The sequence below is a fragment of the Odontomachus brunneus genome, unplaced genomic scaffold (assembly GCF_010583005.1).
Source record: "Odontomachus brunneus isolate Ranch 3 - 2012 unplaced genomic scaffold, Obru_v1 Obru_scaffold_041, whole genome shotgun sequence".
Lineage (NCBI taxonomy): Eukaryota > Metazoa > Arthropoda > Insecta > Hymenoptera > Formicidae > Odontomachus > Odontomachus brunneus.
Genome location: NW_022639491.1, coordinates 2,188,592 through 2,206,161, shown reverse-complemented (window position 1 = coordinate 2,206,161; position 17,570 = coordinate 2,188,592). Strand labels below are relative to the sequence as shown.

Sequence of the window (17,570 nt, the reverse complement as noted above, 5' to 3'; positions counted from 1 at the left end):
ATATATATATATATATATATATATATATATATATATATATATATATATATATATACACATATGCGTATATGCCTGTGTTTGCCATTTTATGACACATTTACATATAATATATTTATTTTGTGAAAACTAAGTATTTTGTGAATATTTACGTCCTACCTTTTCAGTCTTTCCTTATACGTTGAAAATATCTCTACGACTTTTTACACCTTGAAGGTGTACTTATAAAGTATAAATTGCAAATAATTTAAGAAAAGCTGACATTTTCGAGAAAGTAGAGTGATGGTGTTAATAGCAGCAATGCATCAAGGCACATTTATAATTAATGAATATATTATTTTAGATAATATAAGCTGACTTTGATAATTTCGTAGACACACGCTTGTGCATCATGAAATCGAGAAAGCCTTCGGATGCTTACCCGGAAGGTGTTAGGTGCTTAGAGCAAGGAAACGTCTGTTGCGGCATACGCAGAACATTCCCGACTACTTTGTATTCCAAAGAGCGTGTTTCTATCTTGTTACCAATCAGACTATCAACGACATGCATGACGTTAAACATAATAACGAATGTGGTTAAATGGATATACGAGCACAACGTTCGCAACTCTATCAAATAACAACTGTCTCTTGTATTCGATGCAAAATATTAGAACTGTCAAGTCAAATCGATCTTCTGAAATCCTACCACTCGATCGTTGTGCTCGCTCTTGAATATTTCCGATGAGGTAATGAATAATAATCATGATTGGCGAAATTGCACTCTGTCGGCTGAATTTGTGATCAACAACATGCAATTGCTCATGCAATGCAGTAGAAAATGCATATAAAAGTGCGGATACATATGTGTGTATGCGTGTATGTATATATACATTTCAATAGTTACTTACTTTGTGACGGTTGCATACATTATATCTGCTGGTATCGTGCAGGGTAAACTCAGTAACGACAGTAGTTTCATACTACGATGTTTAAATAGCCAATTAATGAGTCCCTTATTGGCAGAATCTATAGCATCTTGGAATATTGTCAGAACTGTCTCAGGTAACTTTGACACCAGTGCTTCCTACGAATATAACATAGGAGATAGCTTATGTAATAAAAATATAATAAAAATATGTGTGTTATAAACAGGAAATACCAAAAAATTTTTTATGGATAATTCAAGGTTCAATAGTTGGGTCAGTATTGACAACATTAGCCTCCTGCGAAATGCAGATCGTAATTAAGTCGATGTTTTCACAAGCAAAGAGTCGTAAAGTAAAACAAACAATTGCGATATCACAAAGATTTATGTATATTAAATAAATGTTTAATGCACATACTCTCTTTATATAAAAGAAATTATGTTTATTACATTAAAGGTATTTATATTTTTATATAAGCTTCTCACCTGTCTATGCAGTTTACATTCTAAACATTCTGGATCATATTCCATACTTTCATCAAGAGTCTCCGATACGACAAATGTTGACTGTACTGCAAGACATCTCGTACAAGTTAACATATTATTACGATGTAAAAATCTTAATGCATCGTCAAATCCTTGTTTACACATATTCGAAAGGACCTGTAATAAAAAAGCATGTTCGAATTATATTCATTATAGCTAGAGAATTTGTGTATATTTAAGATAGATATTCGCCTGCATAGAAAAAATAATCATCTTCAAAATTAAGCTTGTAAGCTCAAGTGTCCGCAGTTTAAGATGAAAATTAAATACTGCCTCTCATCCTGCACGATATTATGATATTTACATCTCGATATATTTCATACCTCGATCTTAGGCGGAAAGAGTATCCTTGTGAATCTGTAGATGTTTTGTTTAGAGAGTTCTATGCTCGTATTAGCAAGATTGACCTGTAAAGTGTATATAATGGTAATTAGACACAATAATCTCAATTGTCAAGACAGTTGTTAAACTCGTTAATTATTCGTGTTAATTTAAACGAGTTATCAAGTGAGTGATCAAGTTATATTGATATATGCCGAGACGACGAGTGTATGCATGTACGTACGTGAAAAAGTTGAGACGAAATGTCCCTCGGACAAATATCGCTCTCTCCACAAAACGGACTAACGGTAATGGTATTCTCGTCAAGCGTAGGTAGATTGTCGCTGAAACCGCCGTCCATGTACCTGACGCCGTGATATCGCGGTGGTAACAGACCGCAGAACAGTGGCACGAACGAAGTGGCCATCAGAGCCTGCACAAAGAAAAATATCCGGCATTAATACAAGAGAAATGAAGATTTGGATAGATGAAGAGGCTACTCTCAAGAAAGCAAACTGAAAATTTTCGCACAGTTTAATTACGTTTTCATTTAACGATTCCGTGTAATCAACGTTAATTTTATTAGATTTGTTATGTTAGAGATATAAGCTGATATATACTCTTAATAATAACACTCGTGACGAAGAAACAATTAAAATTTGCTACATCAAACGCGCGATATGCTTGCATCTATTTTCGTAACTAATTTTTATTTTATGTATCGTAATGATGTGTCGATATATATCATACGATATATGACGCACAAAACTATGCGAGTATAGCCAAATAAACGTAAATTCTTTCGACAGGTTGTTGTTGTTAGAAACGACATCAACACATCTTATCTATATCGTACGTTCTCAATCATTGCGTCATAACGTTACGCATGTTTGCCATTCCGCGTATAAGAAGCAAAAAATATGTCACAGAAATATGTTGTTGAACGAAGAGATCACGATATCAGTATACATTGTTGTGCTCTATATTCCTCACGAAAGATAAAGTGTGCACCCGATTTCGACGTTTTACCACAATGAGACTGAAAACAACGAGATTATCAATTCGATGCAAGAGTTACGTTTCTTACGTTGAGCTCGCTTTCGAATAGAATTATTAATTTTTCTATTATTAAAAACGAGACTAGAGAACTTCTTTCTAAATGAAAAAATATATTGTGGTCATACAATAATAACTACTTTGATTAATAGAAATTCCTATCGAATTCTGTAACGCTCGGTTTGAAAGTAATTTCTATCAATTTCAATCTTTCCTAACAAAGACAACATTCTTCTTATACCTGGAATAGTGCGTATTACAGAGTAAATGATAAATGCACAACTGATTTCACGTACTTGTAGTAGATCTTCCCTCGAACCGAATTGCGAGACAATCACATTCTTCCCGTCGTATACTCTGGTCAGAGAGATGTGCAATTTACCGCTTACACGGATGTGAGCATCGTCCGGTAAAAACTGAAATAAAAAATCAACAATGACATCTGTCTTAAATTGCATCTATGGCAAGCAGCACAGTATATTATAACCCAATTGAACGATCGAACTAATCAAACTGATCGAATGATACATCTATCCTGAACGTTTATGTCTTGAATGCAACTCGTACGCTTCTCGTTTCTTCAGAAAGTAAGAGAATTATTGACAGAGTGCAAAAACTTAGTTAATAACATGAACGATTTCGGCTACATTTATCTGTATAGCTGGTGTAATTTACTCCGCGTGATATATATATATATATATATATATATATATATATATATATATATTCATGCAAGATAAATTTTTTTTATACAAAGCACTTAAACACGTTTATAAATAGACATATTATTTCTATATTTTTCATGTATACGTTGTAGTTCGTATAATTTTTAATTAACGCAATATTTAAACTTGAGAACCAAAGGCACGGATCGATATAGCGATCCTTGTGAAGCGAATGAATATGTAGGATTCATAATAGATTTGCATCCTAAATGAAAGTAGAATTCTTAGTTCTTCAATTATTCTGCATACATAATGTAGAATGCGACGGTGTCAGCCAGGTTGGAACAGAAAGGGCGAACATGGAGAAAAGAAATTCAATCTTTGTGGTAACGCGATATTTCGCTGTTAATTGTCGTTCTACTTACCTTCTGCAGGTTCTCCAGCATAATCTGATGCACATTAAGAGACGGACTGAACGGTCCGAGAGTGCGTTGTCGCGCCTCACGTGCTACGCGCAATACATGACTCGTGATTTCTCCTAAAACGAAAGAAAAAAAAATATTACGAATCCGAGCAGAACTTAATCGAGTTTGATAAAACATTCGTGAGCAGCGACAAACTGTCGACCTCTTTGTCAGACGATGGATTGGAATCGGCAAACACGATAACAATACATTCACGTTGCAATAGCAAAGTGTGATTTTATAGAAACAATTTGTATTTGTTTTTAAGCGAGGACCAATTTTTCAGTAAATTTCGAGTATCTATATTAATTTATGTAACGGGATCAACTTAATTCAAGATACACTTGTGATTTTTCGTTGAGCTAAAAGTAGAAAAGGGTAATTGAATCAAGACATAGCGCTAATAAAAGATATTCTATTCTAACTCCTTGTTCACAACCTTGCTTTAATCCTTAAGCTGTAATAAATTGATCAACCACAGTTGATTATTTTTAAAATAATCAACTGTGGTTGGTCAATTTATTACAGCTTAAGGATTAAAACAAGGTTGTGGACAAGGGGATATACTTTCGATGATAACTCGTCGAGAACAATCGATTTTGCAAAGAATGAGCGCATGACCAACAACTCTGAGGTACCATTTTCCTGATATATTTCGAAGTGCGCGATTTTTCGAAGTATATCGTATTTACTGTAAGATGTTGAAATAACGCGCATACTAACATAACAAATCACATCGCGATATCGCGAGATACTCGCCCCGATAAATCGATAAGTGAGAACGTTCAAATTAAATTCGTACAACCTCACGATAAGACTATCTCTTTTTCTATCTCTTTTTCTATCTATTTTGACACTTGATCTGGATATGTATATTTAGAAGACGTTCTACGTCAATCACGTCGAGAAGAAGGAAAAAGAGGGAACAGAAAAAAAGATTATTGGTATCGTGCGTACATCTTGCGATCGTACGACACATTTTGTGCTCAAACAACATCACGTGATCTCGTCCTACCGAAAAAATTCACACGATAAAAAGAATGAAATAGCGCATTGGTGATCTCAGTGGTGCTCCTGTGAAAGAGCTTTGCGGTTCTTTAAACATTTCTCGCGGGCAAATAATAATTACGATGTAATTACGCGCACACAAAGTGTGTGTTTAAATATTTCTCGGATTTTTGCGAGTTCGATCTTCGCGTCTCCTACGATTCAGGCTTTTCATGCGTACACGTATACGTACATACGCCGCGAATCTCGCGGCGCGATAATGCACGCGCGATTGTGCAATATTTATGTTTATGTCCGTGAGAAGCGTCGCAAGTGCGCTGGATTTACGTGCCGAAAAGAGGAAAACGACTAAAAGAAAAGAAAAAACACGTATGCACGCGCATGTGTCGGGGATGAGATCGGCAGCTGTGTATTACGCATTAATTACCGATCGGCATTGCCACCAAGTCCTAAGGACATAAGGAAGAAATATAATAACATAAGAGAGAAGAGCGGGCGGGGCGAAATAGTTACACGAGGTTATCAGATGATGTGCGAATGTCGACGAAAACTGCGTGGCGGGGACGTGGATGGTGAAGAGAGGAGGCGAGTACGAACGTCAGCTATCACACCGCGGACCGATAGAAACAGCATCGCTTTGTTCGCCGTATCTCTCGTACGGCCGTACGAGAGATACCGAGACGAACGCTGACATCACGTGTCGGAACGAGATTCGCTTGCTTTGGCATTTTGCGCCGCACGCGCGCAGGAAGATCAAGGAGGAACGATACCATTCGGTAATCTCTTCCCGAGAGGCACAGAGAGAGAGAGAGAGAGAGAGAGAGAGAGAGAGAGAGAGAGAGAGAGATATGCAAAGCAAAACGTACAAAAGGAAATGTATCCAAGTACACAGAGAGAACGATTTGGTTGAATCAAATAAACACTTCTTTGGAATAGTCCAAACGAATTTTTTTATTGATCGAACAAAATCTTGTTTGACGCAATAAAAATATTTATTCGCGGCTTAGTTCCAAAGAAATATTTTTGTTGTCAACCAAATAATTTGTTTGGACTATTCCAAAGAAACATTTGATTCAATAAATCGTTCTCTCTATATAGCTTTCGATATTTTGACGTTTTGTTCGCGCCAATAAGGATGACTATTCGTTCACGCGTTATGCGTAATTAACAGAGGATTGATACGTCTCAATCTATAACATAATATAAAATAATTCTAATAAAAAACGGCTGATTTATATACATCAGATTGAATTGTATTATCTTTTCGTCGATTGTCCGTGGCACATAAACGCAAACGAAACAAAATACCACAGCTGCTTGAATACATCACCGCCTTCTCGAACAATCGAAATTTACGGTGAAACCATTTATCTCACTCGTGAGAGATTACTCACTGCTAGTCTCGTTAATGACTTTTCATTATCCGCGATGGGGGGAATTGCGCCTCATACATACGGAAGATCGATCGTTAAAAGTTTCGCGCACACCGTGATATATCGGTTACAATTCTTTAATCAATCATTCTCGCTGAAACATATTAATCGCATCAAATTCTTCCTTCCTTCTGCGGCATGTGTACAAAATGATAAAACATCGACATGCGCGAATCGTGTAATATCCCTGGAGTTTCACATTTTGATCGAGCAAATATTGCCGGTCAGTCGCGCAGGAACATGTGTATTAACGATTATGCGAAGACAGATGTGAGATGAAGTAATAATTAATAATGCACCGATCGCGGATCAATGCACCGTGCACGAGAGGCACATGTGGCTCGCGAGAAACATTAACGGTAATTATCGCGCGTTCCTTACGAGAAGATACATATTTGCGATTACTGACGTCACACGTGAATTGATAGGAATTAATAAGCAACGACGTCGAACAACAAGAGATCGCGGGATTCAATTGTACGTCAAGAGCCAACGCACTCGATCTATGAGACCTATTCACCGTCGAGATATCGTTATTTCATAGCAAGCAGTCATTTCTCAGTTAAAGTTCTCGGCTAAAGTTTGCCAGTTTAACGTACTTGAACTTACGTCATATTGTCCGAGATTAATCATATGATCGCAACTTAAGTATCGAGATCTCGAAGCCAAACGTAGAATTAGAAGTTCACGCTTTCCTCAATGAGAAGTGCTGAATTCTTGATAAGATAGAAGAAGAATTTCTTTTCTCACTCTACTTATGGATAAGCGTGTTGAGTTACTTTATTACTACACGATAAAAAAACATTTTTGTATTGAAATCGATCGAAGCGGAAATTTGTGTTAAATTTTATATACTGATGCGTATGTTAACTTGACACACTGTCGTTATGTTGGCTATTCTGCGTCGTATTTCATCATTTTTCTAAGTGTTAAAATAACGCAATCGTGTCCAAGTGTTATATTTTTGTGTTAATTTCCGACATATTATTTATTTATACATTTACCTTGTGTTAGATTAACACAAAAATTAGAGTAGATAAATTGAGACATGTGAAATATGTTAAATTTAACACAAATTTGTTACTAAGTAAATTTGTATCTAAGTGACTACCTCCCGCAGTGATACAATCTTACTCATACAATCTGATTATTTCGATGTTTCGACTATCATAAAGATATTTGCTGTCCTTATCTAATAGTTTCCTTCTGATAACAGATTATCACAATTTGACAGCTAAAATTGAGGTGTAATTTTGAAAGATTTTCGAGACATTCTGTGTGTGTGCACACTTACGTTCTTGCTAGCTTGATTATCATGGCAAAAGATCGGAATTATTTTCCAGTTGACAAAGAAATGCACGTTTGCGCAATGTCGCGTAACCAATCAAAGGATATCGTAAAGGAAACGTAAGTCTGATATTAACGATATCTGAAAACAGGTTTACGAATTAAGTGCGTCCGCAGTTCGCGTTGTCGTCGGTCAGAGATTGCCGAAGTCGCGGGAGATTTCGGAGGAAAGCGTCAGATGTACGCGTGAACTTTGTCATCGTACCTGAACAATGTAACGGCTGATAATTGCGCTATAATCGCGATCGCGCGCGAATTATGAAAATAATAGCTTTTGAACTTTAAACATCAGCCTCCTCAACAAACATCGCGGAAGGAGATAATGGAATTTATTAGATAGCCAAACAATGACACCACGACAAACAATGAAGATATATACCCGATTAATATTTGAGGAGAGAAAATAAACCAATCTCCCAGAAAATTCGTGCTGGCATCGTTGCATAATTGGAGAAAGTTATCGACCGCTCTGTAATTACCTCTCACAAGTCAAATCCTCTCTGAGTGAACAAACGAATAAAGTTCCTACCAGAAAATTAGGTACTCCGCGAACAAGTAAAATAGGGAGGAATTTTAAAGAAAATTTACAAATATTAGTTTTCGCAATAAGCCGTCTGATAGCCGCGTTCTTAAACAAACTTTTCAACAAAGGCTCTTGAAAAAAAACAGAAAGATTACTATCTGATCCTCGAGATTTGTTTACGTTTCACCCCCGATGAAAATGGTCGTGAATAGAAAAGCCTGACGTCATAGTTATCGGAAACCGTGTATATTGCTGATATTTTGCACGAAAACAAAACGGACAAAAGCATAGAAGCGAGTCTGTATGGACACTGCTCCGTGTAATTGCGATGTTAAGACGAACTAACGATGAATTGCGCGTGGCCGGAATCGTCAAGGTTGGCGAGAAAGCGTTACGACTAAATCACGAGCTTGTTACGATACATATCGGTATCTCAAATTATCCAGAGAGATCGTTCACGGCAACCGCAATGATCGAAGTAATTATACAAGCCGTTCCACATCCGGTGGAATCACCGTACTTTCGTATTTTCGTGTGTGCTTCGATCACTTCTCTTTGAGTCCATTAACGCCGCGACGACAATGTCGATGTAGCTTACCTCATTGTCTTAAAATAGAAAGTATATTTTTTATTGTTTTCTCTTATCAGTCCACGTGCATACATGTTATCGTGTTCACATTCTATCTGTCAGAAATATTAAATTAACGTGTTTCAAGTATGACAACGGGATTGACAACAAATACGCGATTGACCAACGTAATTCGACGTGTTGTTTTTTCTTCTTCGCTGTGCTACTGCGATTCCGCATTGATTGAAGAAAAAACCCACTGAGAAGACACTTCTGTCGTTTTCGTAAGCATTGATTGACATTGATCTCGCGTCACTTGATGGTACGTCAATGAGATGATACGCGCGAAGAACTCGTGTTTTCTCGTGTTGTCTCAAATGCGCCTTTTTTGGCACGACAACGAACTACAGTCCGTTAACATACGTTCCCGCGTCTTTCTTATCTCATTGAATAATTTTCGCTTCGTTGAAGGAGTAATCTCGGTCAGCAAACTTTTCTTTTTTCTTTATTTCTCCTCAACGATTCATAATTCACGCCGAGCAAATATTTAATATATAATTTCGCGCTCTCTTATCGCGAGCGATGAATTTTAAGGTCGAACATCCAGACGCGATTCCGCGATAATTATCGATGCGCTTTTATCGCGATATCTGAGTATCGCGAATGAGTCGCAGGTGCAAATACATTCCGGAACAATCGCGTACCATTGAAACAACGTCCGCCAATCTCGATGTAGGAGCATATCTCGTGCCGTACTTTCCGCGTTTATCTTCCATCGTTTATCTTAACGCGCTACAATTAACATTTAGAGTGGATGAGCCACCGATGAAAAGCTCGTCCGATAAAATACTCAAAAAGTTCTCTTAGGCTAACAATCACAGGTATCTTTGCAATACATACATTTATACATTTCCCCCGATCTCTTCACTCCCGAATGAAATGTTATTTCGTTAAATTTAACCCAACACGTTACATTTCCCATAAAATTTCATTCACGATTATCATATACATAATCATCATCATTATCTTAATTACACGAAGAAAAATATTATTCTGCTGATAAGAAAAGCGATGACACAGTTTATTTTTCTTCTCTCAAGTAACAGCTATCTTCGACAAAGAATATTTTCTTGATAAAATCAAAGAATCTTAAAATGTATTTATTGTAAACTTAAGAAAACCTTATTATTGTGTGTTAGACAGAAAAATTTATTCTTTTTACAAAACAATATTATCAAATTTTACCAATAAAAGTTGGTTTGACTCTATATATTGACTCTATGTAGTGGATAAGCCAAATTTCTGTTTTAATTTAATATTCTCTCTGAGATGTTAAAAATATTCAGAATGTATCTTAAATAAAATTTGAACTTATAAACTTGTGATAGCTTATAACTTGTGATAGACAAGTACAAACTTATGCTTGAAACAAATAAGTACAAACTTATGCTTGAAACAAATAAGTAATGTCCTTGAACGCAGTATGTATTGTTCTGTGTGTATATTATGCAGCGCAAAACGACGCGAGAGACGAGAAATGAGCAGTGATGCAAAATGTCACCCGAGAGGCGCGATTGAATTATGTTAATCGCCGGAAGGAGAGTTGTTTGTCAATGGTGATTGCATTTTTAGTTTATCTATCTGCGTTTAATGCAGCGCGCAAGTCGCATCGCCGAGATCGGGGCTTTCACTCAGCCAAAGAAACGACGCGCGCTACTTTCAGTGCATTTGCAGCATCCGCAGATACGCGCAGCGCATAGAAAAGTCGGAGGTCTATTATCGACCCCGGCGCATTCCTATTATTCCTCGCAATAAATGTGCAGTTGTAACCTAGTTCCACTGACACTGGCGCATATATGTGTATCTAGGCGGCAGAGCCAGCGGGAGATAGCGTTGGGTCCTTTTTGTCACGACCATCTCATCCATTAACAGTCTGACCATGATTTTGAATTGCGTCTATGAACGGAAAACATGTTTTGCCGTGAGAAACGATGACGTGACAACACAAACGTTTCTTTTAATTACACACGAATCGTCACAAACGATCCTAAGCGATCGTTGCCTATGACTTTGTTTATACGCGGCGCGATCGGAACCGCATGACTGAAATATACGTATGATCAGCAGATAAGGAAACTGTTATGAATTGAAGTATTGGGAGTGTGAATAAGTTTTCGCCGTTTTTTGTGAAAATAAATCCTTTATTTAAAAAAAAAATAATAAAAAAACAAGTCAATTAAAGTATTGCCCATCGATGGAGACTACTTTTTCCCATATTTCTGGCAGTATTTAAATTCCACGTCGAAAAAACGACACTTCTTTTGCGGCTATCCACGAATCGATCCATTTTTTCGTTTCTTCATACGAAGTGAAGTGCTGCTCAGCCAGGCCGTTAGTCATCGATCGAAATAAATAGTAATCAGAAGGCGCAATGTCTGGAGAGTACGGCGGGTGGGGTAGGACTTCCCATTTCAGCGTTTCCAGGTATGTTTTGACCGGTGACGCGACATGCGGCCAAGCGTTATCATGCAGCAAAATCACCTTATCGTGTCTTTGCTCATATTGCGGTCGTTTTTCTTTCAATGTTCGGCTCAAACGCATCAATTGTCGTCGATAGAGATCTCCTGTGATGGTTTGGTTGAGTTGGAGCAGCTCGTAATACACTACCCCCAGCTGATCCCATCAAATGCAGAGCATGAACTTGGAACCGTGGATATTCCGCTTTGGCGTTGATGCTACTGCTTCGCCGGACTTAACCCACGATTTTTTACGCTTGGGATTACTGTAGTATATCCATTTTTCATCACCAGTCACCATGTAAGAATGTCACACGATGTAAGAAACCTGTCCTTTTTTGTCGTTGAAGCAGCTGTTTACACGTGACAAGACGCCGTTTGACGTCTCTCGGCTTCAGTTCGTATGGCACCCAAGATCCTTCCTTTTGTATCATTCCTAATGCTGTCAGACGTTTCGAAACTGTTGTTCGATCAACTCCTAATGATTTTGCAACATCGGATTGCGTCTGACATGGATCTTCAGCAAGTAATGTTTCCAATTCTTCGTCTTGAAACTTTTTTGGTGCATCACTGCGTTCTCTATCTTGAACATCAAAATCACCATTTTTAAATCGGTTAAACTAATCTCTGCATGTTCTTTCCGACAGAGCATGATCACCATAGGTTTCTACAAGAATTCTGTATGCTTAAGCTGCAGATTTCTTCTGAATAAAGTAGTGCAGTAAAATTCCCCGCAAAAACGGTTTATTTGGCACGAAATTTGACATGTTTTACGCTACGAAAAGAAAATGTTCTTTATAGGTTAATGGAAAGACACGCACTGATTTTAAACATAGGTTATAGAACTTCAATATAAATGCGTTATCATCTTGAATTATACCCACAAAATTTTTATACCGACATCTAATGGTGAAACGGCGAGAACTTATTCACACTCCCAATAATTTAACCGTTTAATTGCTAAATTGCTCGCTGATCCGAAAAACCGTTCAATTGATCCCACGCGATCTCAGAATTCGCATTCTGCATGCGGAATTTTGGTTTGATTCTTTTCATTCAAGCACATCGAAGTACTCTTCCGCGAATTCAACACCAAATTATAACAAATTTAACTTGAATATCTAATTGAACATATAATTGCATATTGAATATCACCATGCAAATATCCTTATCTTCCAAAAAGCGAATTTTTACATCATTTCTTTTTTTTTCATATTGACTCGTTCGTGGTTATTTTTAACAAAAGGAGGAATGCATAATAGCGTGATAAATCAAGTCTTGGACTCGAAGGTCGCGTCGAATAAGAGATACTCGAGTATTTATTTGATATATAAGTGTAATTTCTCAAAAAAAAAATTTCCTTAATATTCTCGAAAATTTGTATGTACATATATTACTAAAAGAAAAATAACGATTTTGACATAATCTTTTGATTACACCGAAAAAAACGAAAGAGGAAAAAATAAAAACCGCACGCAAAATTACACTCGTGTGAGAAAGCGTCTGGAGTTCGACCCGTCTGGACAAGCTTTCGGTACTTTTACACGTGTAGCAAAAGTCAAGTTTGACTCATGGAACGAACAGAAAACCGAGGCTGTTGAAAGAACAAAGGAACTAAGTAGCTCCGTGTTTTTCATGCGTATAAAGTCTGCTATTGGATCTCGAGTGGATACACGTCATCCGCGATCGGCAAAATCGCGCTCTAGTATATTATGCCTGTATATGTAACTTGTAACATCTGTAATTATAACTTACGTAAGACGACGAAGTGCAACGATACTTAACCTTGTCGTTACGACGTATCAAAATGATTCATGAGATCATTAAGTAAATTACGCGCACGCCAAAAATATAACACGAAACTTCGCTCCCAGACGACTTCAATTATGCACAATCGATCGATTCCTGTTAGATCAGTGATACAAATAGACGCTCGATTCGCTAAGATAAAGTAAAAAAAAATGAAAATCAATTCGTTTTTGTGTCAGTCAACATTGTCGTTTTATTCTGAATATTTCTGTCACATGAAACTGACATACGCAGCCCCGTGGCTCAAACTGCAGTTTTATATCTTAAAATATCACGAGACCTAGAATCGTCAAGTTACAGTCGATCGCACAAATACTCAAGCGCACCGTAGAAAGTAGTAAATAGAAGTGCGTTTGCGAGCTTTGACACTCGAGTAACTAGAAGTAGTGACGCAAAATAGTGACTTTTTCGCATTGATTTTATCGCACTTTGCGTAACTCGCATCGCAATTTGTCGTGTCGCGCGTTACAGTGGAAGTATCCGAAAGATACGGGTGTCATGGTAAAATGTACGCTTTTGCGTCTTCGCGGCTCGCGCGGATATTTTTGCGGCTGATTGTACGCGTGATGTCAACGGCGCTCGTTCACATTGCATTCGTCGACGGCATAATACAGAGCAATAGTATGAAATGTAAGATCACTGCACACGTATGTGTTTGTTCCGCTTCTTGTGATAACGGTCCGAGGGACAAGTTGCTTGACTTCGCGGGAGGAAACAAAACACTCGATAAATCTTCACAGTTTTAAGGCAGCAAACAGTCGACTCTCGCGTTGAATCAAAAGCGCCATTGCTTAAGTTAAGCACGATCTATTTAACTTGACGTAGAATAGGAAGTTTAAGCATACTTTGCGAATTATTCCGGTAGCCGATCTGTGTGTCGGATATAAGTCCGGCGTTACTCGCGATCCAACTCCTCTAAATAGGAGTACACGCACACAGCGCAGTCATCTCGTCGCGATGTTACAATTGCAATCTGTTGCAATTTAATCTGTTGCGACTTTAACCAAGATAATGCGTTTGCGAGCTCTGACACTCGAGCCGAATAATTGACTATTATTAGTACCAGACCACGCTCATTACCGTTCGTTTTGTATTCGCGCAATTGCAACCGCCATTCAGACTCTCATTAATTTCAAGAAGTTTCCAATTTATGAATTTCGTAAAATTTTTCGTAAAAAAGAGGATGGTAAAGATCGTTTCACTTCGACATTGAGAAGTGCGCGAGTTCTTTCATTATTTGTCATAATTCTTTCATTACTTGTGCAAAGAAAAATATAATAATTCTTCTACATAGCCCTAAAAGACAATTCTACGTTTCAATCCATGAAATTCTTCGAGGAAGCTTCTTTCCTTCGAAAAATGATTTATAACGTTTCACTTATAGCTTATATCCTTTTCTACTTTTCTTCGCTTTCTGACTTTTCAAACCATCCTTTTATAGTCATATGTCCACATAATGCCTTATACAATTCTGACCTTTTCCGTAGAACACATGTTCTATCTCTATTCCCCAACAATATTTTCAGTAATACACATATATTTTCAATAAGACACAATAATATACAATATATTTTCAACAATATTTTCAATAATACACTTTTCAATATAACACATATGTTATCTACTATCCAATATTTATTTATCTTTTCCATATTATCACTTCTTAATTTAACCAGCTCTTTTATATGAGTACTTATTCTGAATCTATCTAAGTTCTCCTTTCGTAGATAATTAAGGCTATCTCAATTTATTTTCATTTCTTTATATCTCTTATTACATTTCGTAATCTCTGCTATGATATTTCTCCCTTTCCTTCCCATATGTATCTTTCTAATTTCTTCTTCTTCCTTCTCTCTCCAGCATTTCCTCATTATTACTTTTTTCTTTACATTTTAAAATATATCCCCCTTATTCCTCATATCTTTCCTTCTTTTTTTCCACGTTGACACGATTTATTTTCCACGAATTCATAATAGCGATCGTTTATCGTAATAAACAGGTCAACAACGTCTTGAGAATGTCGCTCTACAAATTCTGCGTTCTCTCGCGTATATATTTAACAGAAATGACACACGCGCGTGTCGCACGCGTAATCGAGGAGTGGTAGATATGGGAAAGGACAAGCACGTTACAAATTTATGTGCTAATTAGTCCGTTCTCCTTATCGCGGTATTGACGATGCGTGGCATGAATTATTAGCAGAATAATAAATTCCTCGTCCACACATTTCGCCGTGATACTCTCTTTCTTTCTTTTCACTTAGTGTATTACAATGATGCAAAATATTCAAAATTCTATTTAATTCTGGCACGTCACGTTTATCACTCTTCTTTTTAATTAAGATCCACGCCTTTTTCATAGAGAGAATATCACGTTTTTCTGATATATTTTCTGATATACAGTGTGTGGCAAAAGTTCCGGAACGGCAAATTATTTCATAAAATATTAGTTTATTTAAAAAATGTTCAAGACAAAAATGGTAGAGGTTTAAAAGATTTATCAGATGTTGATATTTATTTGATTTTGAGATGAGAAGCGTTGTCAAAGTACAAATTTTAAATGAAACCCCCTATTTTTCATATCTTTGTAGCTGACGTTAAGACATTTCCGAAACACTAGTTGCAAACTTTTTTTTCCACAATAACTTTCCAAGTTGTGGAACTTGGAAGTTACACTTACCGCCGACATTAGCATTACTCATGATGTATCACATGGAAGTTGCACGGTCGGACTTACACCTCTTTGTGTGTGTGTGTGTATGTGCAACTTCAACGTGGTACACCTTGAATAATACTAATGTTGATGGTAAGTGTGTTTCCAAGTTACTCAGAAAGACTTCCAATAACTCGGAAAGTTCTTGTAGAAAAAAAATTTCGAAAACAAAACCAAGGCACAGGAGCGAAACTTAACCCTTTGGGGACTTAACACTTTATGTATGGTTGGGACACATGTGTCCCAGTGGTCCCCAAAGGGTTAAGCAGTATAACTTAACTTTCCAACTCCCAAACGATACCGTTTGTGTAAGTGGTCTTAAAATAACTTTACTGGAATGTTTTGATAATTATGCTGAATATATTATTTTTTTTTATTTATTTTTAATTAATTTTTCCGTTTTGAATGGCAGCTAAAGATATTCTATATCGACATAAATAACGTACAATGTTCTATTTACAATAATATTGATGTTTTTTTATTGAATTTTAATATAATTTTAATGTTTTTAAAATTTTTCTGAATCGAGTTGCTCGCTCCCTGTAGGAATGTGCGTGCAAATTCTTGAAAGTATAAAAGTCGAAAGGTTATATTTTCATTTTGCACGAGTCTCTTCCTTTCTCATTCAGAAAGAATGCTTATTCATTTTTGCGCGGTCAATCGCGTACTGAATTTACACATCAGTTCGTCCAATGGAGTGAGACCTGTTGCAAAACGAAACTGCTAGGCCGACCGTCCTTCGCAAAACCAAAAGAGAAAAACGAAGGAAGATAGGAATTTGCCGGCGGAGTTGCACTCATTCACGTGACGATCGACCACAGCATTCACCCGCCCGTCCCAATTGCAACGTTATCATCGCAACATGACCAATTAATGCGGTCTGTGGTCAATAGCCCGGCGAGACAAGTGATGCGACGAAATTTGTTAAATCACTTACCGAGGGGCAGGTCGCAGAGCAAGCAGCACGCGGCGATAGCACCGGCGGACGCTCCACTGATTTTATTCAGCAGCAAGTGCGGCGCGTACTTCTTCAAACATACCGCCACGCCGACGTGGTAGATGCCGAGGAAGCCGCAACCGGCGAACGACAGATTCATGTCGCTGTTACGGGTCTCCTGTGTCCTCGTTAATTCTCCTTGTGTTGACGTTGGTCGTTTGACAACACGCAGTGTGCTACGTAGACGCCGAGCTGTCGCTGGCCTCTCTGTCACTCTCAGCTTCCCTCCTGCGCCCGCTCTTCCGGAATTCTGATTGATATCCCTACGGATATCGAACGATACACCGCCTGGACGTTGTGACGTTCTGCGCGTCACGCGATGTAAATACACAGATACGCGTTTGCAAGGTGTCACGGTCGCCGGAGATGTGCGTTTATCTCTCGGCGATCGCGGTAATGAGATGCTCACGTGATCTGTCTTGCGCGCGTCAAATGAAATAATAAACGTCAAGTACGCGGTGCCGTCGAGCGGTGCGCGTACATACGTGCTTGCGAATAATCTTGTGTACTCACTGTACGCGAATTGCGATTCCGTGCGAAGCGGAGCGGTGCGATGCGTCTACTACGACGGTGAGTCGTGATCTGGCTGGTCGGACGAATTGCTGCGAGCAACAGCTGTTCTCACCGATTAAATCCCGGGGCTGCTCCGGAGGCACGAAAGGAAGAGGAAGGAGAGGCAGCACGTCCACATACAATCATCTT

The 17,570-nt window shown here is 37.9% G+C and overlaps 1 protein-coding gene across 4 annotated transcripts in view; it reads right to left on the bottom strand.

The window, feature by feature from the left end:
* Window positions 1-17,527, bottom strand: part of LOC116844348 (1-acylglycerol-3-phosphate O-acyltransferase Pnpla3) — a 21,712-nt gene extending 4,185 nt beyond the window's left edge. For 2 of the 4 annotated variants that reach the window (XM_032815762.1, XM_032815763.1), the window contains exons 1-9: window positions 17,382-17,527; window positions 16,809-17,131; window positions 3,917-4,029; window positions 3,123-3,242; window positions 2,015-2,203; window positions 1,773-1,856; window positions 1,390-1,566; window positions 887-1,062; window positions 419-529 (exon numbers count right to left, since the gene is read on the bottom strand). In XM_032815762.1, coding sequence (XP_032671653.1) covers window positions 419-529; window positions 887-1,062; window positions 1,390-1,566; window positions 1,773-1,856; window positions 2,015-2,203; window positions 3,123-3,242; window positions 3,917-4,029; window positions 16,809-16,968 — 1,130 coding nt within the window. In that variant the 5' untranslated portion in view covers window positions 16,969-17,131; window positions 17,382-17,527. The remainder of the gene's footprint in view (window positions 1-418; window positions 530-886; window positions 1,063-1,389; window positions 1,567-1,772; window positions 1,857-2,014; window positions 2,204-3,122; window positions 3,243-3,916; window positions 4,030-16,808; window positions 17,132-17,381) is intronic. The other 2 variants (XM_032815764.1, XM_032815765.1) reach the window with 1 other exon arrangement.
* Window positions 17,528-17,570: the final 43 nt, after the last annotated feature.